General features: G+C 34.1%; 3 protein-coding genes across 7 annotated transcripts; 1 reads left to right on the forward strand and 2 right to left on the reverse strand.

Annotated features, from left to right (window-relative positions):
• Positions 1 to 495: 495 nt before the first annotated feature.
• Positions 496 to 10,070, forward strand: LOC111780352 (AP2/ERF and B3 domain-containing transcription factor At1g50680). Of its 5 annotated transcripts, XM_087119472.1 has the most exons (7): positions 496 to 1,331; positions 1,856 to 1,980; positions 2,120 to 2,210; positions 7,592 to 8,596; positions 8,963 to 9,128; positions 9,304 to 9,385; positions 9,559 to 10,070. In XM_087119472.1, exons 4-5 carry the CDS (start codon positions 7,599 to 7,601, stop codon positions 9,024 to 9,026), a joined length of 1,062 nt encoding a protein of 353 aa, XP_086975598.1. In that variant the 5' UTR covers positions 496 to 1,331; positions 1,856 to 1,980; positions 2,120 to 2,210; positions 7,592 to 7,598; the 3' UTR covers positions 9,027 to 9,128; positions 9,304 to 9,385; positions 9,559 to 10,070. The 5 variants fall into 5 exon arrangements, with proteins under 5 accessions (XP_086975598.1, XP_086975596.1, XP_086975597.1 ...); XM_087119470.1 differs by having other exon boundaries at positions 496 to 1,980; positions 9,304 to 9,369; XM_087119473.1 differs by lacking the exon at positions 8,963 to 9,128 and having other exon boundaries at positions 497 to 1,980.
• A 977-nt stretch (positions 10,071 to 11,047) lies between these two features.
• On the reverse strand, positions 11,048 to 12,994 carry LOC111780001 (CBL-interacting serine/threonine-protein kinase 6-like). Its single transcript, XM_023660232.2, has one exon. It carries the CDS (start codon positions 12,626 to 12,628, stop codon positions 11,336 to 11,338), a length of 1,293 nt encoding a protein of 430 aa, XP_023516000.1. The 5' UTR covers positions 12,629 to 12,994; the 3' UTR covers positions 11,048 to 11,335.
• Positions 12,995 to 19,184: 6,190 nt separating this feature from the next.
• Positions 19,185 to 23,294, reverse strand: LOC111779744 (uncharacterized). The gene is made up of 9 exons (XM_023659867.2): positions 22,021 to 23,294; positions 21,882 to 21,935; positions 21,673 to 21,775; positions 21,489 to 21,563; positions 21,221 to 21,365; positions 21,039 to 21,108; positions 20,425 to 20,490; positions 19,806 to 19,928; positions 19,185 to 19,634 (listed from the first exon to the last, which is right to left on the reverse strand). Exons 1-9 carry the CDS (start codon positions 22,889 to 22,891, stop codon positions 19,438 to 19,440), a joined length of 1,704 nt encoding a protein of 567 aa, XP_023515635.2. The 5' UTR covers positions 22,892 to 23,294; the 3' UTR covers positions 19,185 to 19,437.
• Positions 23,295 to 25,856: the final 2,562 nt, after the last annotated feature.

The following is a 25,856-nucleotide window of genomic DNA, read 5'->3' on the forward strand; positions in this document are numbered from 1 at the left end:
TCTTTGAGTAAGATGTAGTTTAAGGACACAATTAATGTTACTACCTATACCAATAAAATATATATTATTTTATGAGCTAATTTTGCTTGGAATAATTATATGTTTAGTAGTTGAAAGCCAATATTCACTAATAAAATTAATTTACCAAATAAAAAAAAAATTAAGAAACAAATAAATGAAATTTAACCACTAAAAAGTGGGATAAAAGCGGGAAAGCATTAAGTTTAGGGCATGAAGTGAATTGGCGGGCCCTGAGTGGCCCACGTGGACCACATACACGTTAATCACAGCCAATCCCAAGCTGAGAAAGACGGTCCCACTCGATGGACTGTCGCGTCCTCTTCCTTTCGTCCTTTCCTTCTCCGTTCGCTCGTAAATTTTTTGCTCTGTACATTTTTCATTATACTGTCCCTAGCGCCGTTCTTCCTTTCTCTCTCTATCTTCACCGACGGTGGTGGTGGAGGGCTTCTCTCTGTTGGATGATGGAAGTCCCACATCGACTAATTTAGGGAATGATCATGGGTTTATAAGTGAGGAATACTAACTCCATTGGTATGAGGCCTTTTGGGGAAGCCCAAAGCAAAGCCATGAGAGCTTATGCTCAAAGTGGACAATATCATACCATTGTGGAGAGTCGTGTTCGTCTAACACTCTCATTGGGTGCTATCCCAGACGCGTATTTCAGAACAGAGAAAGAAAAGTGGTTAAGATGTCAGAATTGGTTTTACTTTTGATGGCGTGTGAAATGGGTATATATCTATGGATTGTAATAGCAAAACCCTATTTCTCTTTCTCATTGTTGGTTTTTGCTGCCGTTCAGAATGGAAAGAATTTGTTTTTTTACTTGGGTATGGAGGGATGCATAGAAGGTGTTCGATGAAATGTCTGAAAAAGGAAAGAATTTCATGGGGAGGGATAAAATGGTTGTTTCTTTGGTGGGTTTATGGATTCCATAAATGGGTGGGTTTTGAGGTCATAGATCTGACGAGTTAAGGGAAATTGTTGGGTGAAGGAATGAATGATGATGGAAATGGAAGGAGATGGAGGGAGAGAGGGAGCAAAAGGGCAGGAGAGTGACAGAAGAGAGTGAGCACACGCTGCAGCCAAATGTATGAAGGGCATACCTTTGCGGGTGCGTGCTCACTTCTCTTTCCGTCAGCTTCGCTTCCCCATTATTTTCCCTTCTGCTCTCTTCTTCTCTCTCTTCTCCTCTCCTGTTTTTTCCTCCTCTGATGGACTAATGACACTGGTGAAGTTGAAGCGGCCTCTTCGAAGCTTCAAGCGGTGCCACTGCAGTCTACAATTTCGCATCCACACTCGTAATTTGTCAGGTTGTTTTCATCCATTGCAATATTATTGTTCTTGCAATTCTCCATACCCTTTTCTTTTCTTTTCTTGACATTGATTTCCATGGAAACTTGGTAGCGCGACTTTTGATGGTCCTCTCCTGCTTATATATATATATATATATATATATATATATATATATATTTATTGAATTTTTGAGGTACAAACCGACTACTATTCATATTTAACGGAAAATCCTTTGAATATCGTTGCTGTTTAGTGGAAAAATCCGATTACTGTACCCAGCTAATCCAAAACTCCCGGCCATGTTTTGGGGTTTCCTTGGTATCGCCCACTCTTTGTTTATTTTCATTTATTTTGGTTTCCTGAGATTTGGGTTATTCCATATCTGACCAAATATTTCTTTTGTTCCTGAGAATATTGGAACATGGGATATATTTTTGTAAGCATTATTTCTTGTTGACGAAGAGTTCTGCAGATTTTGTTTTGGTATTTACTTTCCTAAAACGAAAAATTTCTTTCCGTTGTGGGCTGTTACTTGGAGAAGGGTGTGAGACTGAATCGGCTTGAGTGCTGAATATGGCAACAGTCCCTCGTTTTGGATGCCTGAAGGACCTCATGTTTTCGAGTCCCAGATATGGAGCTTCCAAACCGGAAAATTTCCTCATTCAGGTCTCTGATTTATTCGATAATAAGATATTCCTGGATTTTCGTTCTTCTGTCCTCTTTTCCAAAATCGTCACCATCTTCTTCTCTTTGGTTATTTATTTAAGTGGTAGCTAATTAGGGCTTGAATATTGTTTTTTCTCAGCACTTGTTTGACGTTGGGAGGCAACAGCCTGCTTATTTTTCTCTTGTCTTCAGATTAACCATCACCACCACCCCCACTGCCCGGGTAAGAGGTAAGAACCTTTCTGATTTTTCTCTTATTCCTCTTGTTTTAGTTCATATGATTTAATAAAATTGCATTCTTGTGATTTTTGTTCGTTTTGTTACTTGATTCTCCTTTCCCAGTTATTCTTATTCTTTACTTGTCCATTGAAGCCACAAATTATTTTTCTTGAACATGGGCTTATATATGGGTTAATTTTACCAGTGGATGTAGCTTTGATGCTATTTTAGTTCATGTGAAAGTAATTGGCTCTTTATTTGATGCTTCTAAAGTTTATTATGGTACCTTTCGTTTTTAGATTTGGGAAATTTTGTGGCATTTGCTTTGGGGTTTCTTTTTGACATGTAAATGCTGAAGTTCCCAAATCAGTTGGTTTCTGAGTGGTTTAAGAAAAAAGTTCTTTAGTTGACAATACTAATGTGGTTTAGCAGATTAGGAGATTACAAATGTTTTTTTCATTAGATTTAAGGCTGTCATGGCCGCCCTTTTCATCTTTAAAGTATTGTAAAGTTTCCCATGTGAAGATCAACTTTGTTAAACCTCTAGTCGATGGAAGTGTAAGGTTCTAGTGTTAACTTATGTAGAGATGAAATTTATGCAAATAGGAGACAACCTACTAATTCATTATATGTGGACAAACGAGTTTAAAATGTGAAGTTTTTTTTATTTTTGTTCTAACTTGTCTCTGAATGAAAGAAATTCTCATTGCCTTGCATCCTTTTGACTATTTCATAGTAATGCACCGAATCATTTTATTCCAAAAATAGGCAAACTTTAGATGTAAACGTGTTAATAATAGTAAATGTGACGAAATATAAAGTTTTGAACTGTTCATCGTCACATTCTTTTTATCAGTACATGACTGAAAGCTGTCAAGGTAGAGATGCTTGCCACTAGAGTTAAAAAGATCTGGTCCTGAGAATTCTTGTTAATATAAGATTTAACCTCTTGAGGTTGCACATGAAATGACACCAGAAATATAATCCAACTTCATCAACTCTTTTTTTAAGGATTTTTCTTGCTCAGAGTACTTTTTGATGAATATGGCAGGCATTTATTTCTCTTGTTATCCAGAATTTTTTTCTGTAAGGATAAGAGTGATGTGTTGAGAGCATTTACTTCCGTTGTACTGAAACTTTTGGACTTTAGAGTGCTACTCTTGTTTGTTACCTTTTTGCATGAATGTGTTATCATTTTCCCACCTGGAGATAGCAATTGTGGTGTCTAACTTTTAATGACAAGTAATTTTCCACAAATATTGGAAACATTGTACTTATTATGTCTTTGACGTCATTTGATTCAACTAGTGCAGCCTTAATTCTTTTCTATGCATTCAAGAAGTGCTTGCTTAGGTGTTCCACACAAACATGATTGTACTTATTCGTGAGCTTGCTTTGGTACGATGGTCTATTGCTCAAGTTTGACTAACAAAATATTTTTGTTTTGTTTTATTTTTTATTTTTTTTTGTACTCACCGAGTATATTTTGACATCATGATTCAATTGGTAGAACTAATAATCGTGTATGTTTGAACGCTTGACCTCTTGATATATGATTTAAAAGACTGTAGGCAGCCTCGCGGCATCTTCTCATGAAAAGGCAAGGCGTAAGCCTTGACGCGGTGTGAGGTGTAAGGCTCCTTTTAAATTAAAAAACATAAAACCTTATACATTCTTAACATTACATTATTCCTTAAAAGTACAAGTACAAACATAATAATTAATAATAATAAAGAAAAAAAAAAAAAAAAACTCAATAGTTCACTGAGATTTTGTTAATAATAATCTAAAGCTCATCCATTATATCACTAGAACTATCACTAATAGGATCGTCCATAGAGTCATCATCTTATCTAATAGTTTCATCCTCATTTTCGTTCACTTTACCCATAAAACTCACAAAACTCACCTCCTTGCTGTGTTTCCATCAAAGAGCAGCTCTATATTAAAATAACACAACGGAGTGTACATTAACCTTCCACTTTTTTCTGTTTTTTTGTCAGTCAACTGATTGAACTTCTATGCCTTTGCAGTTGTCTATGCATTTTTATATTTCATTCGATATCTGCATTGGCCTATGGTGATGACCCACCACCGAATTAAGTTAAAAAACATGCTAACACTCCAATTAAATGCACCACATGGGCCCATGGTCCACAACCAATATACACACGTCTTATGCCTTTAGACATCATATTGTTTCCTCGCATTTTAGAACACTGCTCTTGCTCTTGATATTGCTTATTGATTGTGATAGTAAGCACACAGCAAATATTTTGCATTACTGATGGGAACGGTGAAATTTCTTTGTTTTATTAGATTAGATCATACTGTGATGTTGATTCTTAGAATTGTTTATTTATTATACTTTTTATTGACCTGGAGAGATGAGTAATTTTTGTGAAATGGCATGTTCTTTGTTCATTGTTTGTCCTTGCCTTTTTCCTTGCATCTTCTCTTCAAGTCAATCCGTGTCAACCAAATTCTCTGTGAAAGAAATACTATTTACCACCTTCATTATCGTCTACCTTGACTTTAAATCCTTGAAGGCTTCACTTGACCAATTACCTGACCGTTTATTATAATTAGTAATTCCGTAACGATTAGCAAAGTAAGTTTGGGGACACAAATTAAACTTATTGTGTCAACTTAGGTATTAATGTCAATCACCATAGGTTGGCCAGTGATCAATAAAAGTTGATAAATAATAAAGGGCATAGTAGGAATATTTTCCTGTCATGGTGGCTAGCAGCCCTAAGATTTAATATCTAAGAAGTTTTCTTGACAATCAAATGTTTGTTAAACAATTGTGCTTTATGAATAGTTGAGGTGTGTGCAAGCTAGCCTAAGAACTGATTGAAAAAAGAACTTCGATATTAATTTCAGATCTGATTCACTATGGTTAAATGGTTGCATTTTCCTTTTTATGAATTGTTTTCTCTTTTATAGACTAAATTTTAAAAGACTAAATGGTTATCAAATGGGGTCAAATCGTCGACAAAAAAACTTTTGCATTCCTCGGTGTAATCCTAGAAAGTTGGATGCAACTAGTCTTGTTTGTGAGATTTGACTTCGTTTTTCCCTTCAATTTTCGTTATGTTCCTAGGTATGGGTTTTTTGGGACCATTTTTCTTTTTGAAATTGACGGACCATAAAAAAAGAAGAGTATACAACACTAATATCAAAAAAGGATAGTCGAGACAAAAGTAGCCAAGTAAAACAAAACACCGCGAAACTACAGATTTAAGAAGTGAATTTGTTCAAAAGAATAAGAAAGGATGACTACTAGATTCTTCTGAAACTACTTCACTTGTTTTGGTTCATCATAGAGGTTGCTTCTCAATGATTGAAGATGTGCTTCTGAATCCTAATTTTCACAATAAAGGAAGAGTTTTGTGCTAGATTTTTTATATTTTATTATTTCCATTCTTTAGGGTATTAGAATGAGAGGCACACTGGATATTTAGTGGGTCTGAGAGATTTGGGAATAAGTTTTAGGAATTTGTTAGATTTAACTTTAGGTTGTACGTGTTTTTTAATTGGGTCTTTTCATAGTTACTTGCTAGTCTCATTCTTATGGATTTTGGTTTATTTTTGTAGTTAGTGTTTTTGTTGATGAAAATGAAAGAACATGCAAAAATATAAGCGCACAAAAAAGGGAGTTAAACACTAACTACAAAAATAGACTTCAATACAAGAGAATCAAACCAAGCTCATAGTGATGCTTTAAACCTAGCACTCTTCCAAACCTTCACCCCTGTTCTCTAAACCCCCTTAAAAATTATGCTATTCCTCTCCAGTCAAATTCCCCGCAATAGGCCAATGAAACAAGCTTGCCAAAAAAATTGCAGTATCTCAAAAAGGGGAATTAAGAAATCCATTTAAGATAGGTTGGATAAGACTAAGTCTCCCCCTTGGAGAAGAAGGCTCTTTTCCATGTATCTTGACGTATGTAAACCTCTTCCATAATAGGATTCGAGAAAGACTGACCTCTCATTAGGACCGAAGGGAAGTTCTAGATTAAAATATGGAAGTTGATTCACTCCACAACTCACCGTGGGAAGCCCATAAACTCAATCTTGCATGGTCATGATTTAGGCCTATGTTGGAACTTTACCCCTGTTAATCTTGAGACGTGATAGAGCTTTTAAGAAGGCTAAAAAATGTTAGGATTGCTAAAGAAACTTTTCTGACCAAACAGAAAAGAAGGGCGTCGTTAACAAACTGAAGATAAGATAGCTGCTTTTAATCCTCACCCACCTTAAAACCCAGGATGACAAGCTGTTGCGTTTTCCATTCGTTTACTATTAGTCTTTTGGTATGCTACTTGTGAAGCTCATCAATTTTATTTCGCTTGTAGTTGCCTTGCTCCCTGCATAATGAGGTTTTACTCCTGTTTTTTTTCTTTCTGTTTCAAGCTTTCATTATCTCTTGTTTGCTAGTCATCATGAAGCTCCCCTTTTGCTCTATAGAAGACTGATGTGAAATGGAGTGAATTTATGATGACTTTTGAGAGTTCAAACAAAACCCTCTTTTTCTATAATGACCTAATAAATTCTTTCGTACATTCAATACATTATTACACCGTACTAAGCACTATGAAAATTAGATAAACACTTTTAATTTACTAGAAAAATAGTCATGTCAAAGGTACCTATACATTGTGTAGCATTATTTATTGTCTCTACAACCATACTAAATTTCTTTTGTGAAGATATATTACTCATACGGAGTTTGTTTGTTGGATTTAAAACTATTCAAGGGTACTGGAGAAACTTTGTGAAAACACTGTTTTGGATTCTGGTTCTCATTTTATACTCCTCGTGCTTGCTGAGGAAAGAGGAAACAAGAAATCCTTTTGTCTGCTCATCTCTTGTTTGAAACTTGAATAGATTAGATTAGGTACCCGAGGAGAATAATTACTAGCCAAAAGAACTCTTGTGTAGTTACTAACTTTTCATGTGGTGCTTTGTGATGTCTGAAATTATGAAAACACATGAGTATGTGTTAATGGGTTGGTTGGGCTAATAGATCTTTTATTTTATTTTTTGTAATCCAACAATGGGGTTGCAACGTTGCTTACCCCGATAAATCGTGGAGGCTGGATACTTTAATAAGATGTGTTTATCTGTTCCTATTGGCTATGTATGGTGTTTATGAAGAAAAATCTTTAACTTCAGGGGGAATGAGAGATCTTGTATCTGATCTTTTCTCTGGGATGTAGTAACTAATCAATTAGTTTGATCAATTGGTGGGGGCTTATACTTTGATGAACACCTTGAATGACGTTATTCTGAATTGTCATGACATTGTTTAACCAGTAACTAGCGTAGCAAAAGAGTAAAAATTCACAAAATCTGATCCTTCATCTTATTGGCTGGTCTTTTCTCAGAACCACCATGAAACAGGAGTTGTCAAGTATAATTTTAAAAGCCAGGACGAATGCAATTGGGGAAGATTGCATCACTTGCCCATTCCCTGCCGGTGGATGTAGTAGACAAGGAAGGAGTTTAACCTCAAAATTCAAAGGTGTTGTGCTTCAGCAGAATGGCCACTGGGGTGCTCAAATTTATGCTAATCACCATCGTATTTGGCTCGGAACATTCAAGTCGGAAGACGAGGCAGCCATGGCTTATGATAGTGCAGCTATCAGAATCAGGAGTGGAGATTGTCATAGAAACTTTCCTTGGACCAAATTCACAATTGAAGAGCCTAACTTTCAGAATCTTTACACTACAGAAGCTTTGCTTAGTATGTTAAAAGACGGTTCTTACAGAACTAAATTTGCTGAGTATTTGAGTGATTGTTTGGTAAGCGCACAAACAGCTAGTCCCTCTGCAGAAAAGCTACATGACAATGGACGGACATCTATTAAGCAACTTTTTCAAAAGGAGCTAACACCGAGCGATGTTGGTAAGTTAAACAGATTGGTCATCCCAAAGAAATACGCTGTTAAATACTTCCCTCACATACCAGCTAGCACGGTAGATAACGTGAAACGTGTTGATGATGATTGTGATATGCAGCTCGTATTTTTTGACAAAATGATGAGACAATGGAAGTTTCGATACTGTTACTGGAAAAGCAGCCAGAGCTACGTTTTTACGCGAGGTTGGAATCGGTTTGTGAAAGAAAAACAACTGAAAGCTAATGACACAATAGCTTTCTACTTGTGTGAAGCAGCAAAGGCAAGCGCTACATTCTGTGTGGTGGATGTTAAAAACTGCAACAACTATGGTAGCTTGACTGAGAATGAAATCACAAGCAGCGAAATGCAGCTAGATTTGAGTCGTGAAGAAGTTAATGGACCGGTGTCGCCTAAGCATGTCGATGATGAACTAAAAGATGATCTTGAAGTCTCAGGCTTCAAACTGTTTGGAGTGCATATTAAGGGAAAGTAAGTTTTGCCATTCCTTTCCCATTTCAATTAGTTTGGCACTGATTAAACCACATGCCTTAAGAAAAAGGTTCATTGGGAAATTCTTTTTTGGAACAATGCTTAGATTATTGATGCTCTACTCTAGTAGTATACCCACCATTAGCAGAAACTGTTCTTAGTGATCAACGTCCCTATTGATCTTTTATGTAATAACAAACACCGAGGTGTAGAGGTTAACCTCCAACTTCAAGGGAAAGAATAGACGTCTACCACTTAGCACATTGACTTACCTCGAGACTTTTAAATATACTGTTCTGGTACATCAAAATTCTATTTAAAAAAGGGGTAACAAAAAAAAAAAAAACTTCACCCCACTTTGGGCAGGTTCGCGGGTCAATGTTTTTACCTGCCCCGATCGGCAGTAGCTGGGTTTCCCGGGCTGATTTGATTGGATAGCCTGTTTAGTTTAAAATTTGCAGGCAAAGATTATTCTTGGGTTGTAGCAATTGAACAAGCATTCAACAAGTTTCTGATACCCTGTCAAATTCAAGTAAGAAGTGTACATTATATTTGTGCATACACACACGTTCAGATTATTCTCCACTTGTTAGGAGGTTTCGTAGCCACCAAACAGAGACACTCACCAAATTCCAGTAATCAATGCCTGATGTTCTTTGGTTTTTATTACCTCATTGTCTCTCTCTGTCTCTCTGAATGCACTACAGAGAATTCATTTTATGAAGCAGAAACTCCAAAAAGCAGCATGGCTCCACTGGCTGCTTGCCTTATTGGTAGGTGGACAATAAAGTAAGCTTATCATGATTGATTTCATGTTTGTTTGTTTGTTTAGTTGTATGATTCTTTTGTTATTCAAACCACCTTCCCCATATAACTGCGCCATAGTCTTCTTCATCAAGTTAATACATCTAGCAATCACAAATTCCTTTTTCCTCTAATTGAGTTTATCGTAATGCAAGCAGGAGACTACGAGGGAGTGCTAAACGAAGTCTACGTTTATGTTCATACCAATTTGAACAGAACTCAACTGGTTAAGGTACATATTTTCAATCGAAAGGTCAAATATTAGAATCTTTTCGAATAAGCATCTTCTTGTTTCGATTCTCGAGACTAAAGAAAACGACAAACACCCTTTGGAAATAGAAGAAGAAGAGGATATGAGATGACATTAGTGGTGGTGGGTCCTTAGAAAAGTTAGAGAAATGGGTAATAATATAAATCCAATGGAGGTGGCTGATAAAGTGAGTTGGGATTCCAATGCGAAGAGAGAAGAAGAGAGATGTGCAGCCTCAAATTCCCTCAAAAGGGCCATTGGGTGAATCCTTTGTGTGGCTGATAATAATAAATGTTGTGTTGATTCTTTCATAAAATGCAGACAATCAAGAGGAAAATGCCAAACACCCCATGTGAACCCTCTACACCCAAACCATATCCCTTTGATTTTTAATTTTCCAATTCAAAATTGCTTTGTTTATAGGGCTCTTGTTTTCTCCCAAAATTCGATTTGATCCCTTTTGATTCTCCTCAGTCCTCACATGATTATTATTATTATTATTTTATTTATTTTTATAAAAAAAAATGAAGCATTGATGCATCTATATAGGTTATAAGGTGGGAGTTGAAATTAAAAGTTTGGGATGAAATTTCATTTTCAGAGGGATTGAAATAATTGGTGTAAAGGAATGGAGATGGTGAATTGAGCCCACATGCTAAAGCTTAGGATGGGATTGGAGCAGAAATCAAATACCTTTACAACTCATAAATTTAATAAATTATAAATATTAGGATATGTTTTGGGAGTGATTTTAAAATAATTTTTTAGTCAAAATATATTTTGATTATAATTATTTTATCTTACTTTAATGTTGGGTTATACTTTGTTATATACTTTTCGATATATATTATTGGATCTATAAAAAGTGACTTTCACACAAATGAGATGCGAATAATTATCCTTTTAACTCATTAAAGTGAATATTTTGAAGGAAAAAAGGAATTATTGAGTAAAAAAAAGTCTCTTTTGCGAAATAGGAAATATTTGGTGAGATAACAAATTAAGGAAGTAAATAATTTAAAATTGATGGGTAAATTTAAAATTCTTAATCTTTTATCTATACAAATAGTATTTAAATACCCATAAACTTTAAAAGTGAATATGACGTCTTAAAAACTTAGAAGATACACTTACACTTACATTACTAACAACCGTGCTCATTTATTTCGTTATTTCATCACAAAATAATTTATTGATCAATTTTCATTTTATTTTAACATTAAAATCTTCAAAGTGGTTTTTTATACTATTAAAAGAATATTAAAAGTGAAACTTTTCCAAATTTATGAGCTTAAATGAAACTTACGTAGAGAAGTTAAGTGCAAAATAACTGAAAAAGGGAAGGAATCCAAACATTTCCTTTGAAAGAGAGTGATGAGGACATTGTCTTGTTATGCTTCGTAAAAAGCAGAGGCACTGAGTGTTTCATTCATTTCTTTTGTTTGGAAGTGCAAATAATTGTTCATTGCGGTTTTGGTTGGAAAGGGGAAAAAGGGCCCAAAATTAGGGAGAATTTTGGTGAAGGATTACAACAATTATATGCACATTACATGATCTGATCATCACTGACCACTTTTTTTTTTTTTTTTTTTTAAACTCAAATTCCGAACTAAATCGAACAACTAACAACCACTTAAATCTAGAAAGTAAGAACTACGAAGAATAATCTTGATTCTTCCTGAATCTCAAGCCGGCATGGAGTTCTCCGTCGGTGATGTCCAGACAATGTCTTTGAGTGCCGGCCGGAGCTCTTTGCTGCAGAATTGGTTGTATTCGAGGGTGTCGCCATGATCCTTCTTCACCTCCACCACCAGAAACGACGGCGTCAAGGCGAAGATCTCCGCAGCCACCGCCAGTTTCCCTTTTCTTCCGCACTCCTGGCCCTGTAGTCTGACTCTCGATTCGCTCTTTTTGACGTTGAATTTCCCCGCTTTCGCGACCTCCTCCAGCTTCGATATCACACTGCTTGCCGGCCTCGTCGTCGCAAATCGCAGCTCCTCTTTTTCTTCCCTCTTCTTCTCCTCGAACAACGGCGACAAATCGAACCCTTCTGATAACGAAATTATGTGGAATGCATTCAGAGTCTCAGATTGCTTTAGTTTCTCGTTGCTCTCGTCGAATTCCTGCTCCTCTTTCGTTGTCACAGTTCTTGGTACAGATTTCCTGAACCAGGACGACTCCATGATCTTCGAAGTTGTAATTCTGGTATTCGGATTTGGATCGAGGAGTTTGGTGATTAGTCGACGGGCATCCGATGAGAACCACGGCGGGCATTTGAAGTCTCCCTTGTAAATCTTCCTGTACATGGCCATAATATTGTCGTCCTGAAATGGGAGAAATCCTGCGAGAAGAACGTAAAGGATGACTCCACATGACCACAGATCGGCTTTGGCGCCGTTGTATCCGTTCTTCCCGATAACCTCCGGCGCAACGTACGCTGGCGTACCACAAGTTGTGTGCAACAATCCATCCTGTTTCAAGTGCTCTGAAAATGCGCTGAGTCCAAAATCAGTTACCTTAAGGTTTCCGTCGTCGTCGAGAAGAAGATTCTCCGGTTTGAGGTCGCGATGGTAAACCCCCCGACTGTGGCAGAAATCGATCGCAGAAATCAGCTGCTGAAAGTAAACTCTAGCCACATCCTCTCTCAATCGACCTCTAGCAATTTTGGAAAACAGTTCCCCGCCTCGAACAAGCTCCATAGCGAAATAGATCTTCGATTTGCTCGCCATAACCTCATGAAGCTCGACAATATTCGGATGCTTCACCATCTTCATCACAGAGATCTCTCTCTTGATCTGCTCCATCATACCGACTTTTATGACCTTCTCCTTCCCAACAACCTTCATCGCCATGTTCGTCCCAGTCTGCAAGTTCCGGGCATGGTAAACCTTAGCAAAAGTTCCATGCCCTAGAAGCCGACCTAACTCATACTTCCCATGGAGAACACCAGAATGACCGTCTCTGTCCTTCTCCGCCATGGATTCGATCTTTTCTCAAAGATTAAAACACGAAAGTACTGGTATATACAAACGATTCTTTCTCGCCTTGTTTTTTCTTAGCTTACTTAATTAAAGCGTAGGGATCTGAAGAGGAAGAGAAAGGGGGAAAATGGATCACCCGTCTTCGACGTGTTTCCGGTGACAATTCCGGCCGCGGATGCACTTGCCTGCTCGACCATTAGAGATGAAACTCGTCAACAGCGCTCCTCTCATCTCTCTGCATTCCCTAAGAGGGCGTCTTCTCTGCAAACTCTCTCCCACTGAAATCTCCCTTCTAGGGTTTTCAAGGACCTCCGATTATCAGCGGATGTTCGCTCCTTCGTCCCCTTGATTCTCTGCATTTTCTTCCCCATTTTATAGCGACGGGAATTACGAAATTACCTTTTTGACACCTGATACCAAAGAAATGATCGGACGGTCATTATTAGATCTTGATGGTGAGCAGGTGTCAGAATCGTGGCGGTAGATTCTGCTATTTGCCGTTCTGACGTCATGGCTCTTTCAACGCCACCATTGGGAAGCTAAATGGGCCACACTGGTGGGCCTCCACAGTCAGGGCCCACTCTTTAAAACCGCCCATCGGATTATGTATAGTTACGAGTCTACCCCTCTTCCGGTTTTCTCCAAAGTTCAATTTTATTACGCAACATTTACGGTTTATAAATAAATTTAATTTCAATCCTTTTATTAAATTTCATTAAATCCAAATAATATATATATTATTTTTTTTTAAAATATTTATAAAAATTAAGGAAAAATAAGTTAAATGTATATTTTAAAGGCATTAAATAGGTATCTATTTATGAAAATACACGTAGACTTAGTTGTCGTGTACGCAATATTGCATGATTAACTATGGGCATTAACTTTTCTATTTAATTATTACTTTTTACAATATTCTTATTTTATATGAATATGGAAATCATATTTAAATATAGAAATTACCTTTTAATTGTCTATCGTAATATTTTAATCATATAATTTTATTTTCTATTTAATTAATCATTTTACTCAAAATTATATTTAATTCATTAACTACGTAACTAAATGTATTTTTTAATTTTTAAAAAAGTTTAAAATATTAATGAATTTGAAAGTTAAAAAGACGGTGTATTTTTTAAACAAGGTGTTTGATTATTTCTATTAAAAACTAAATAAATATTTTTTTTTTTTTTTTTTTTTAAGTTTAAGTGTATTATTAAATTTTTGTTCGAAAATTTAGATATTTTTATTAATTTGACCTAAAATATAAATATAACCTAATAACACTCATTTTTAATAAAATATTTACTTTTGTTTTTTAAATTTGAGAATAATAAAAATATTAAACGAATTAAAATTTATCAAACACAAAATTTAAAATTTACAATCTATTAAATACAAAATTCATTTTAAAAATTTTATATTAAAATTTGAAATATAAAATTATTATTATCATGACCAATGACATGGTGACGCATGCATGACGTGGATTTTGTTGATTTGTCTGTCCGTATGCGGTAAATTGGTTAAACAAGTTGGTCTTGTTATGGAGCTTTCAAAATCTGTTTTTTTTTTTTTTTTTTTTTTTTTTCATAGTAAAATTTTAATCTTCTCCATCTATATTTATTTTATTTTAGAACAAAATAGAATAAAATTTGAAGTTTATAAATTAAATAAGATAAATTTTATATAAGTTATATAATTTTTTTTATCCGAAATAACCAATAAATATTAAAATACGTAAGCGTTTTTCCTTAAAAACAAAATAAAAAGAGAATTAAATAGAAAGAGTTTAGTCGATAACATTATAATTTCTTCTTATTTATCCTATGTCTTAAATTGATAGAATAATTTAATTAAATAAAGATATTAATATTTATGAAATAAGAGAGAATTTTTCTGGAGAGATTAAATATTGAACACGAACTATTATTATAATATGATTAAAATATATATAGAATATATTAAATTTTTCGTAAGAGGAGAATAACGATAAGAAATCGTTCACCTAATTTTATGAAAAGGATGGGATAGATTGTAATTTCATATTGTTTTATTTATATGTGAGCAATAAATAAATTAAATTATCTAATATGGAATTTTCAATGCAAATCATAAATAAAAAAAATAATAATAAACATTTTATTCGCATATAAATTATAATTATTAAAATTTTTACGTCTAATTTAAATATAGTATCGATTTATTCATGTATTCGTCATTTATTTAGATGATAGAGTATGATTCTCAATAATTATTGGGTCAAGAAGAGTGGTCTGCTTCGGGCTTTTATTTATTTTTATATATAATTTTTTTATTATTATTATATAAAATCAAAAGTAAAAAAAATAGAAATAATTGACTCTGCATTCATAAATTAAATAAATTCCAGAAGATTCTTCCTGTCTGGTCCAAATTTAAAATCTAAAAAAAAAATAATGTATTATTTATATTTTAAAACAAAAAAAAAAAAAATTGAATTTAGTTCTATAATTGCTCTAATTAAACACTTTTCAATTTTAAAATTTTTATAGTTGCAAAAAGAAAATATATTTTATTAATATAAGTAGTAACTATATTTCATGATTATCCTCGTCCAACTGTAGTCTTAGTTCCTTCGTTCATCTTTTTTTATTCATGCGTCTCAAAAAGAAAGAAAAACCGACAATTTTAACCATTCTTATAGGTAAGAGGTTTGTTGAATTATATATGAACGTAACATAGCTTAGCTGATTAAAATATATATTTTTTATCAATAAGTTAATAATTAAAATTCACGATTACTTGAATCCAAATTTATTGGAGACAAAAGTTGATATGTTCCTGTAAAGATAAGATTTGTTTCTCTCAAATACTAAAATTCTATCCTTAAACAAATACGCAGTTTGTCTCATTTGGTCTGTATTAATTTTTTATTTTAAAATAATCAATCTTTTTAGCTTTTTAGTACTTTGTCATAATAATTAAGAGAAATAAATATTAAAAAATTATTCATAATTATCAATATTTCTAAAATATAAATACATATTTAAGGGGGAAATTATATTAATAAGTAATTAAATTAGTGGAGTCCCGACCGGCTGTTCATCATGTGAAAAGATTCTCCTGTCAAAATGTTTTTTTTTTAATATTTTTTTATTCAAATATAAAATTTATTCATAAATTTCAAAGGAATATGAAATTATAATAAAGTTTTGAAAATGAAATACTTGGTAGCTTACCTACTAATTGCATTATTATGCCCATAATTAATTTAAAAAATTTGTTATATAAGATAAAATTAAGCTCTAATTAATCACATTTTGAATATGGTATTCAACTAAATTAAATATTTATTTTAAATTTATACTTATTTTCTCACTATTTATTATGGGTAAATTTTTAAATTTTTAATTTTTTTATATAAACTTTATATATTTTAACCAACCGTCTCCAAAATTACAACAAAGACAAACGAATATTATATTATATGGGAGAATATTCGTAAGAATCTTAATTTTAATAATAAATTAGATCTAATTGTTACGTTAAAATATAAAAACATGCACATGTTCGTGCTTATATTGATTTTTGTTCTTTTTATAAAAAAACACATTTATCAATTCACCTCTTATATTAACGTCGAAGGTATAAACATGAAAATGTCGACCTATCGACAAAATATAGGGAGAATATTTTATTAATAATATTAAGATTTTGTAATGAGGTCGATGTCGCGTTCATAATAAATGTATAAGTAAAACTTCCGGTTCTTAATATTTTTTAGTATTGGCCACAAATACTTTATCTAAGTCTTTGATTTCGTTGGAACATCTGTTCAAATAACCTTATATGTTATGAAAATGACGCTTTTAAACAGTTGTAACAACTGAAGCCCACCGCTAGCAAATATTGTCTTATTTAAGCTTTCTCTTTCACTTCTCTCACTAACGTGGGATCTCATAGTGTAGGGACAGTCTCTACTCTTTACTACATTTCAAGATAAGTAAGGAACGGGACCCTATCATGGGCTATATCTTGATTCGAATCTTAGATGTGGAGCAGTACGTAAGCAAAAATCTTCACTCTTAACAACATTTCAAGGCAAATAGAGAACGTTACCATGTTGCAAGTGTGACGAAAAAGAAAGAAAAGCGCTTTCGGCCCAGGGATGTCCCCACACGGAGAGTTTGCTCCCCCCCCCCCCCCCCCCCGAGTATGTTTGCCATATATCGGGGTGGTTGGCTGTGGAGCCTGATGCAAGCCGACTTTTTTTCCGTTCATGGAACATCCGGAATTGCCAAATCTCTCTTTTGCGCTTGAGAGAGAACCTGAATCGCTCTTGAATGAGAAACTCCATTATGTTTTTCTTCCTTGTTCTTTTGCGTTCTAACAACATTTTGCAATTTTATTTATTTCCATTCAGAAGGTAAGAAGTTTCATAAACTGGTCTTTTTCGATGTTGGAGAATACCGAACTCATCAGGTGCTGAATCCAAACTTTGAATCCAAATTCAAATTCTGGGTATGAAGCATTGCACGTTAAATACTAGAATTAAACCATAATCGCTTATCATACCAACAAACGTACATTTGAATCAAACAATAACTCGAGAATCATTCATTAGGGTTTGATGAACAAAGAGGAAGCCAATTGGAATGGTTGAAAGCTACACATCTCTACTAAAAAGGACACCTAATTGATGAAGTTAAGAATGTTCAAACTTCAAATGACAAGTGGATGGACAACACTTTTGACAAAGACATCAGACAAAAATATTCCATCTTTTTTAATGATACATTGTCTTGTCCTTAAGATAAGTTATCAATATAGTTTAGCCACTCATTTCAACTTTAGCTAGGAAATCACAAACCACAAGCAAACTACATAACCAATCTACTTGGACTTCTCGGCATAATAATTAATCATATCGACGTAAATCACGTCAAGTCTCGAGCGGGTAATTTGTTGAAATTGGATTAGGTTTAAGCAAGTCGATAATTTTTGTTATGAAGTTAGTTCTTGATATTCTTTTTAGCACGTGAATGGATCTGATTATATCGACCGAACCACTACAATGCACGAATTTAGCTCGAAACCCATGTGCAAATTCACTTGTTTTTGGGTTGTGTTGGCAATGGAATGAATAAAAGTTTGTGCTTTTAGTGCTCAAAAGAAAACATGGGCTTGTCTTTGCAATAGAATTTGGTAGAAATTCTACCAACCTTACATGTTCATACAACGCATTATTATTTTGCTTTTAATTTATGGCTTTTCATTGAAAATGGGATTTTGGCTTTGATTATATCTAACACCAACCTCTAAAGATAAGAAGGCGACAACGTACCTTGATCCGTCACTTTTATGTGCCTAAAACACTATCTTAATTAATCACTCGATTCATTGATTGATGGTTTTTTTTTCCTATAATTTTTTTTATAGGATCTTTTATCGTATAATTTGTTTTTTTTTTTCAATACTGACCCAAAAATGTTTAGATTTGAACGGTAAAATGGAGCAAACACAGTATAATAGTCCAAGTTCACCGCTAGAAGATATTGCGTTCTTTGGATTTTCTCTTCTAATTTTCCCTCAAGGTTTTAAAACATGCGTCTAGTAGGGAGAGAGAGATTTCCACCCGGTTTTATTATTGAAAAATAAATAAATAAATAAATATACATATATATATATATATTTTATGGAACATTTGAAGATTTTAGACATTTTTCATTACGAGTATTTATTTATTACAAAAAAAAAACCCTAATTTATCCCATTTTGTGTGCTGCATCCATGTGGCAGGCTGATGAACCGTCAGAAATCACGTTGGGCCCAAATTTTGTGTTTGACGTAGAGATTTTGACTGGGCCTATTATGGGCCATAGACCTGATTCATTGTATTATGGACCACGCCGCCACATGCCTCTCTTCCGACAAAACTAATACAAATTCGAGGGTCCCACTTTACAAAACACGGATCCAATTCACACTTGTTTTACACTATTGCTTCAAGTTGGTTCAGTTGGAGTCCGACCAACGCCCACAGACTTATTCTCGTACTCTTGATGTCAGTGGACTTGCGATTGTGCGGCACTCACTTTTCCAACGACAAGTGAGCTAAGCTGTAACGAGCTAAGCCAATTCGTTCTTACGTCGCTTACGGCCAAACAATGTATGCTCGAGCCTCTGGCCTTGGTTTAAGAAGAAGATTTTAGAAAACGAGGGCAGAAAAAGATTGAAAGAGATTTATATATGCAAGAAAGAGAGTAACAACAACGACTCACAATATATAACTATGGGTAGGGAAATGTTGAATTCAATTCTATTTTTAAAAAATTTCTTATTGGGTCATAGCTTATAAACCATCTACCCTAATTAATAACCTATGTCTCAAACCGAGTCAATAGTTATAGTTATATATATATATATATTTTAAGTAAGTCTTAAATATTTGAAAAAGTTTTAAAATTAAATATTTGCAAGTGCAACAATAATCATATGTTAATTTGATGATATTATTATTTTGATAACCTAAAACCACATCTCAAATGTAAATTTCAAACTTACACTGAAATTATAAAATACTATAATGGGATTACTTAATTTTATTGAATAAACCCACAAATATTTACAAACCAAAAATAGAAAATTCTATAGCAACAAAAACAAAGACCCAAGTGACCAACAAATCTTAAGGAGGTCGAGAAAAAATGGACCATAGAACTTATATCAAACAGCAAGCATCTGCCTCTGCCGATTGAAGTTGAAAGCTAATAATAAAATAAAATACCAAAAATTTAATTTTATTAAAATTGTGGGTTTTATTCTCAAAATTTCTTCTTTTGTTTCCCACGGCTCATACCTCCAAAAAGGGTCCCACTCCCATATTTTCCCTTTCCAATAGAAACTTGACACGTTGCTGCACCTTCTTCCACCTCCACCTCCTCCTCCTCCTCCTCCTCCTCCCATTCCTCTGTTTGTAAAGATTGCTGGTAATATCGAAACGCCACAAACAGCACAAATGCTGAAACAAAATAACATAAATCCCCAATTTTATAAATATCTTTTAAAAAATTAAAGAAATATATACATCTTTTAGATCAATCTACCTGACCGACTCAACTCAATTGATTAAGATATTATAATTTCGATCAATCTACCCGACCGATGATTGAAAGAAGTAAGAAGTAATTACCAGCCCAAACTCGAGCGACCACTGAAGACAAGTTCCATACGAGTACGAAGATTGCTACAGCCACTCCCTTTTTGTGAGAACATGACTCCCATGCATCACGAAATCGTCGAACCCAAAATTTAGCTGCAATGGCCCAATAATATGTTAATTGTGTTTAAATATTGTAATTGGGCCCAATCTGGACAAGTATCAAGGCCCAATATTGGGTGTGTAGGTTAAACTAGCTATTATGTCTTTTGGGCCGATGGGCCCACCTTAAAAGAGTGCCGAGATCTTTTAGATCCACAACAGAATATGGGTAGGCCATTTGCAAATTGTAAACAAAGCAAGATGGAAATTAATTTTTATATAAAAACTATTTTTAAAAATTAATAGTAAATTTAAATTCCATAACCATTTAACTTTTTATTTTAAAGTTTTTATTAATTTCCTCCATGATTTTCACATTGTATTGATGCGGGTAAAAAAAATAATAAAATTAAAATGTTAAATAGTTTAGGGGTGGAGCAGGGACTGGGAGAGACAAAAGTACGAAAAAGCAGGTGAAGAGTGATATTGGGAACGTAAGTAACGGTATCGTGAAAGGGACAAAAGTGACATTTTGGGTCAGAGATTTTACCGTAAGCAGCCAGCTGCGAGGAATACGAAGAGCAGACTTTCGGTACGGTAAATACACCGAAGAAACCTGACACCAAATATAAGTTACCTCGTCAATCCAAATTCACTTTATTCTTCACATTCTTAATTAACACAACGTGAAATAAGCCCCTCAAAATTATATCTTTAATACATTCTACCACATATATGATTAAATACAATAATGTTTAAGGAGTTAAAGATAAAATTCTAAATATATATCTAACCTATAAATTAATTAAAAAAATTCAAACTTTTGAAATTTTACCTATTAAATAAACATAGGTACCAAAATTTTAAAGACTAAATTTATACTTTAATAATAATAACTAAGAGTAAAAGTTGTATATATACGAAGTATTTATCCTATCTCTGACATGTTTAATTTGTTATTTGTAGCTTTTAAAATTAAACACTATGTTTACCTTTAAATTTTTATTTTTACTAATGTTTTTTTAAAAAATAAGTTATATTTAAAAAGCTTAAAAAAATAACTTTTAAAAATAATTTTTAGAATTTGAATGTGTGAAAATATAATTAACATTAAAAGAAAAAAAAAACTGAAAAGGAAATTTTAATGGAAATTTTAAATCTCACCCCATTTGGCGACTTTCCAGACGGTTATTGAGCTACCACATCGGGCCAAGGCAAACAGGAGAACAGCCAGCTGCATGTTTGCAAATAAATCAACCATTATTTCCGTACCTTCTTAAAAGTTATAATAATTTAAATAAAAATTAAAGGGGAAAAAAGAAAAAAGAAAAAAAAAAAAAAGATACCTTGATTGTAGTTGCAGGATCTCCACAAAACAGAGCTCTGAGCTTTAATAAGAACTCATTCAAGTAAGGGAGTAGTAATTTAAGAGCCCAAATTGCTTCTTCTTCGCCAACCACATGCCTTACGTTCTCCATATCAATGGCTCCCCTGAATATTGTGATTCCCATTAAACAAACAAGTACAGACAAAACTCTTACATTCTTCTTTCTTCTTCTTCTTCTCTTTATTCACTCACAAGTCACAACCAATTCTCATGAGAACATTGATTACCTGCAAATAATGGATCTATACAGGAACGTGGCAGCAAGGTAGCAGAGTCCCACATATGACATCACAGAGATAAAGCTGCAACTCACACAGAGAAAAACAGAGTACTTTAGATTTGATTATATGGAAATTTGGGTTTGAATGTAAATTTTCAAAGCTACCCAGAGGGGGTTCTTTTTTTTCTCACCTGATGTTAATGTCCTTAGCGTAGGAAGATGATATTATAAGAAAAGATCCAATCCCAAACACGAAGGCAGATCTCGATACTTCCTTCCACATTACTAGGTCCACTGACCAAAAAGTAAGAACAATTTCGGTTGAGAAATCTAGAGACCCATTAATCCAAAAAAAAAGAAAAAAGAAAAAAAAAAAAAGAGGATCCTGAATTCAGTGTACCTAAGCTCTGCAATTTGGTGCTTTTTTCTTGGAAGCTGTGATATTCGTTCGATGCTGAGAATTATACAGCAGAATGTTCAAGAACAAGAACTGATTTAGTGAAAGAATAGTGAATTAAATGGCAAAAGATTTTACTTACTGAAAGTGGGTTTGGTGGACGTTGGACCTGGTTTTTCGTAGATTTGGTGGAATCGCTTCACTTCACTCACAACTTTTTTGGGTTCTGGTAAATTGATCTCCTTGATATCGAAGCTTTCCTTCTCAATTTCAATGTCCTCTTCTTCTTCATCTGTTTCCTCCTCTTCGTTGGCTTCATTTTCATCTTTAACATCACTGTCATTGATCGACACTTTCTGAGTGGATTTGATCGGACCCGCAATGGTTGAAATGTGGCACACTTCAAATTCCTTACAAGAAGTCTCATTCTCAACTTGAGGTTTCTCAATTTCCTTGACAGATCCGTGGATTCCCTTCTCAATTACGCCCAAATTCTCGTTCGATTCTGATTCTAGATTTTGCAGATGCTCTAAATCTGTCCCATTTCTTCCACCGACAACAACAATGGCCTTAGCATTGTCGTCGACGATTGTCCTGATGGAATCCGATTTCACCTTCCTGAGCTGAATTGGGGTTTTTTCATTTCTCTCAACACTTGATCTGCTCCCCACTTCAGATTTTGACTTCCTTATTTGATTTGGGCTTCTCTCAATTTCTTCAGATCTCAACTTCCTCAGCTGATTTGGGCTTCTCTGAATTGGCGATTTTTCAGATCCATCTGAACCGTCTGAACTCAACACCTTTCTCTTTGCACTCACTACGGAAGTATCAGTAGCTGTAGTAGTTCTCTTGGGCATTGCCCTTGTTACAGCTCTACCTTCTTTGTTACTACCATCTTCCCCATTGAACACCTTAATCCCACCTTTTACTTCATCCATCTTCATTCTGCTCTCCCAAACAGACCCTGAAACCACACTACTACTAACCCCTGTTTTTCTTCTACCCAAATCCATCTCCCTCTTTTTATCACCAACCCACTTTTTCTCTTTCTAGTAATTACAGTGACATTGATGGATATGAAGCTTTAATATGAAGAAATGGCGGTCGGTGGGGCGGAAATTGGGATACCTTTGAAAAGCAGAGTAAGAAAGACAGAGAGTGAGAGAGAGAGAGAGGGGGGAAAATTGTGTTTCAAGAGAGATGGGTTTCTCTTTATCCTTTCTTTTCCTTTCTTTTTTTTCCTTTTTTTTCCTGCTTTTCTTTTCTGGGTACCCTGTGATTTTTCTTTTTAATTTATAAAAAAAGAAAGCCAAGGAGAGGGCTTGTGGGGTTGAAATGATTAGGGTGCTAAGGATGATGGTGTTGGGTATTTATTCTACTAAAAAAAAGTGTATAAGGATCTTCAAAAGCACTGTTTTCGAGGCACCCCAAAGCCATTACAGCTACTGCATGTAAAGTGTAGAAATTAACATGCTTTTGAAAGAGAGAGATGGAAGCAGAAGCCTTCTCTTCTGTTTTCTCTCCATTTTGTCTCTAACAAATGGCAGATGAAAGTTTCGTACTTTTTCAAGTAGTGGTGCCAAACTGAAAATTCTACAAATTAGTGTCTTTTCGCCTGCTTTAGAAACCTACTGGGAAAGGATGGAGACTAGAATTTCAATCTACGACTCTTATGCCCTGTCTTATGGTGGTTACTGGTTGACGATGGAAAACTAAATAGGCAGAGACCTATTTGACAGTTGTTGGCTCGGTGACATTAAACCAGATTGAGGTGTTAGTATCGTGTCTATTGCTACACATTTTACTCCTTAACTTGGACTTCATCAGATTTGTTTTAATAATACATCTATTCTCATCAGATTTACAAATATTTCACAAAAATTTCAAAACTACTCTTGAGCACAATTAGAATTTTGGATGGAACTTAGAAAACATAGAACATATGTATGATAACCTTGACACTATTTCAGAACTAAATTTTATCCAACATTCTAAAGAATCTCTAATAATTCTAAAGTTTAAGGCTTCAATTATTGAAGGGTAGGTTTTCACTCTGAAGAATAGGGTAAGAGCTGAAATGGTGTGTTAAAATGGTTGAATCTAACCATCAAAGAGTGGGGAAAAAAATAAAAATAAAAATAAAAAATGAAAAATTTAATAAACGCCGGACATTGAAAGGAACAGATCAAAAATTCCAAGAAACGAGCACCGTAGAAAAGAAGAAAATGCCGAAGGGTGAAAACGGGTTGCACCAAAGTCCAAGTCTGACAGTGTGTAATCCAATGTTTATTTAATATTTTTTTAAAAATGTTATTTAACCCATTTTTTTAGGAAACAATTGGAGGGATAAAATTGTTTTCCAAACGTTTTGAGAGATTTTAACGGACAGATTTCAAATGAATTGAATAGTTGTACATTTAGAAAGTGGTTTCAAAAACCTGTTTTTTCTTTTTATAAACTTACGACAAAAAATGATCAAATATTAGAGAATCTGATGGGATTCGAGTTGGTCATATTGGACTTTTATTAATAAATTAGAATAAACCTGTCATATTTATAAACTTAAAATATTAATTTTTATTTTTTAAGTCAAGGGTCTAATTTAATGAAATTAAAAGTTTATAATAAAAAATTAACACAATTTGTTAAATTCGAAGAGAAAAATCGATTTTTTCCTAACTTCTTAGTATTTTTGTTTCCTGCAAAAAAATCTATAAAAAAAAAAAAAAAAAAAGAAAGAAAGAAATGATTACATTCCTTCAAGATAAATAATTTAAAATCATTTATAATACTTCAAATAAAAAATTTGAAATAATTTTCAAATTTTTTATTTCAAGGGGTGAATTCTTAGAGATTTTCGAGTTGGGTAATATTCACCTATGTAGTAAAAAAAATAACACAACAGAAAGTTAAAAAAACCAAAATTCTTCTACTATTAGCAAATGAAAGACATATTTCTACTAAACTCTTGGGCACATTTTTATAATGAAGTCTTAAAGAGGACGTAAGGATATTCTAATAGAATTCTATTCATCATACGAAACACACTCGATAATTCACAGCCTTTTCCCAAGAAAAAGAAAAGAAATAGAGCTACTCTTTTCTATTGATACGATTTATTAAATCAGGAGGGTTTTATTTATGTAGGAAGGGTGTCAGATAATGAACATGTCAACTTTGGCAACCCCAATCGAATCTGAAAATTAATAATACCCACCATTCAGGATTCACCAAGCAAGGTGAATCCCACTCATTACTTTAATCTCACAGAAAAGTGATCCCCAGACGGAACCCATCGGCCAAATTATAATTCTTTTTTTTATCATAATAGATTAAATTGAAGCTTTTTAAACATTCATATAAATAGATCAACAAACACCTAAATAGACAATATTGGAGACTACGGAGCTAAAAACCCAAGGGAGAAGAACATTGAAACACCAGTTCTAATCACAATTAAAAACTAAAATCCTCTACAATAGTACTATTGTCCACTTTAAATATAAGTTCAAATGATTTTGTTTTAAACATAATAAAAATAGTGTTCTACCTAATTAGTCAATGCAACAGGGAAGGAAAAATAAGCTCTTCATAGCAATGTAATGTCAATCACAACCATCAGGAAGAAAAAGGGGTCTGTGATCCACATTATCACTTGGAAGGGGAGTTAAAATGATATCGAATAGCTCTACGAATTCCCAATACGACAATGAAATGAATTTAAGTTGAATGATTGAAGAAAGGAGAGGAGATGGAAGCAGAAGACTGTTGAAAATGGCTGGTAGTGAGGGAGAGAACGAGTGAGGAAGGAATCCAGCAGAGAAAAGCAGAGGGGGCAGGCAGGGGACAGAGGCCTTTAGAAAGGGAGGAGCCACTTTTGGGGCTGAACATGTGCCTCCAAAAGGAAATGAGTTGATAATAGGCTTCTAGTTCTACCACACAAATTTTGTCCATTTCATCACCCCACCGACACTCATA

Source organism: Cucurbita pepo, chromosome 18, assembly GCF_057944985.1.
Source record: "Cucurbita pepo subsp. pepo isolate OVF chromosome 18, ASM5794498v1, whole genome shotgun sequence".
Lineage (NCBI taxonomy): Eukaryota > Viridiplantae > Streptophyta > Magnoliopsida > Cucurbitales > Cucurbitaceae > Cucurbita > Cucurbita pepo.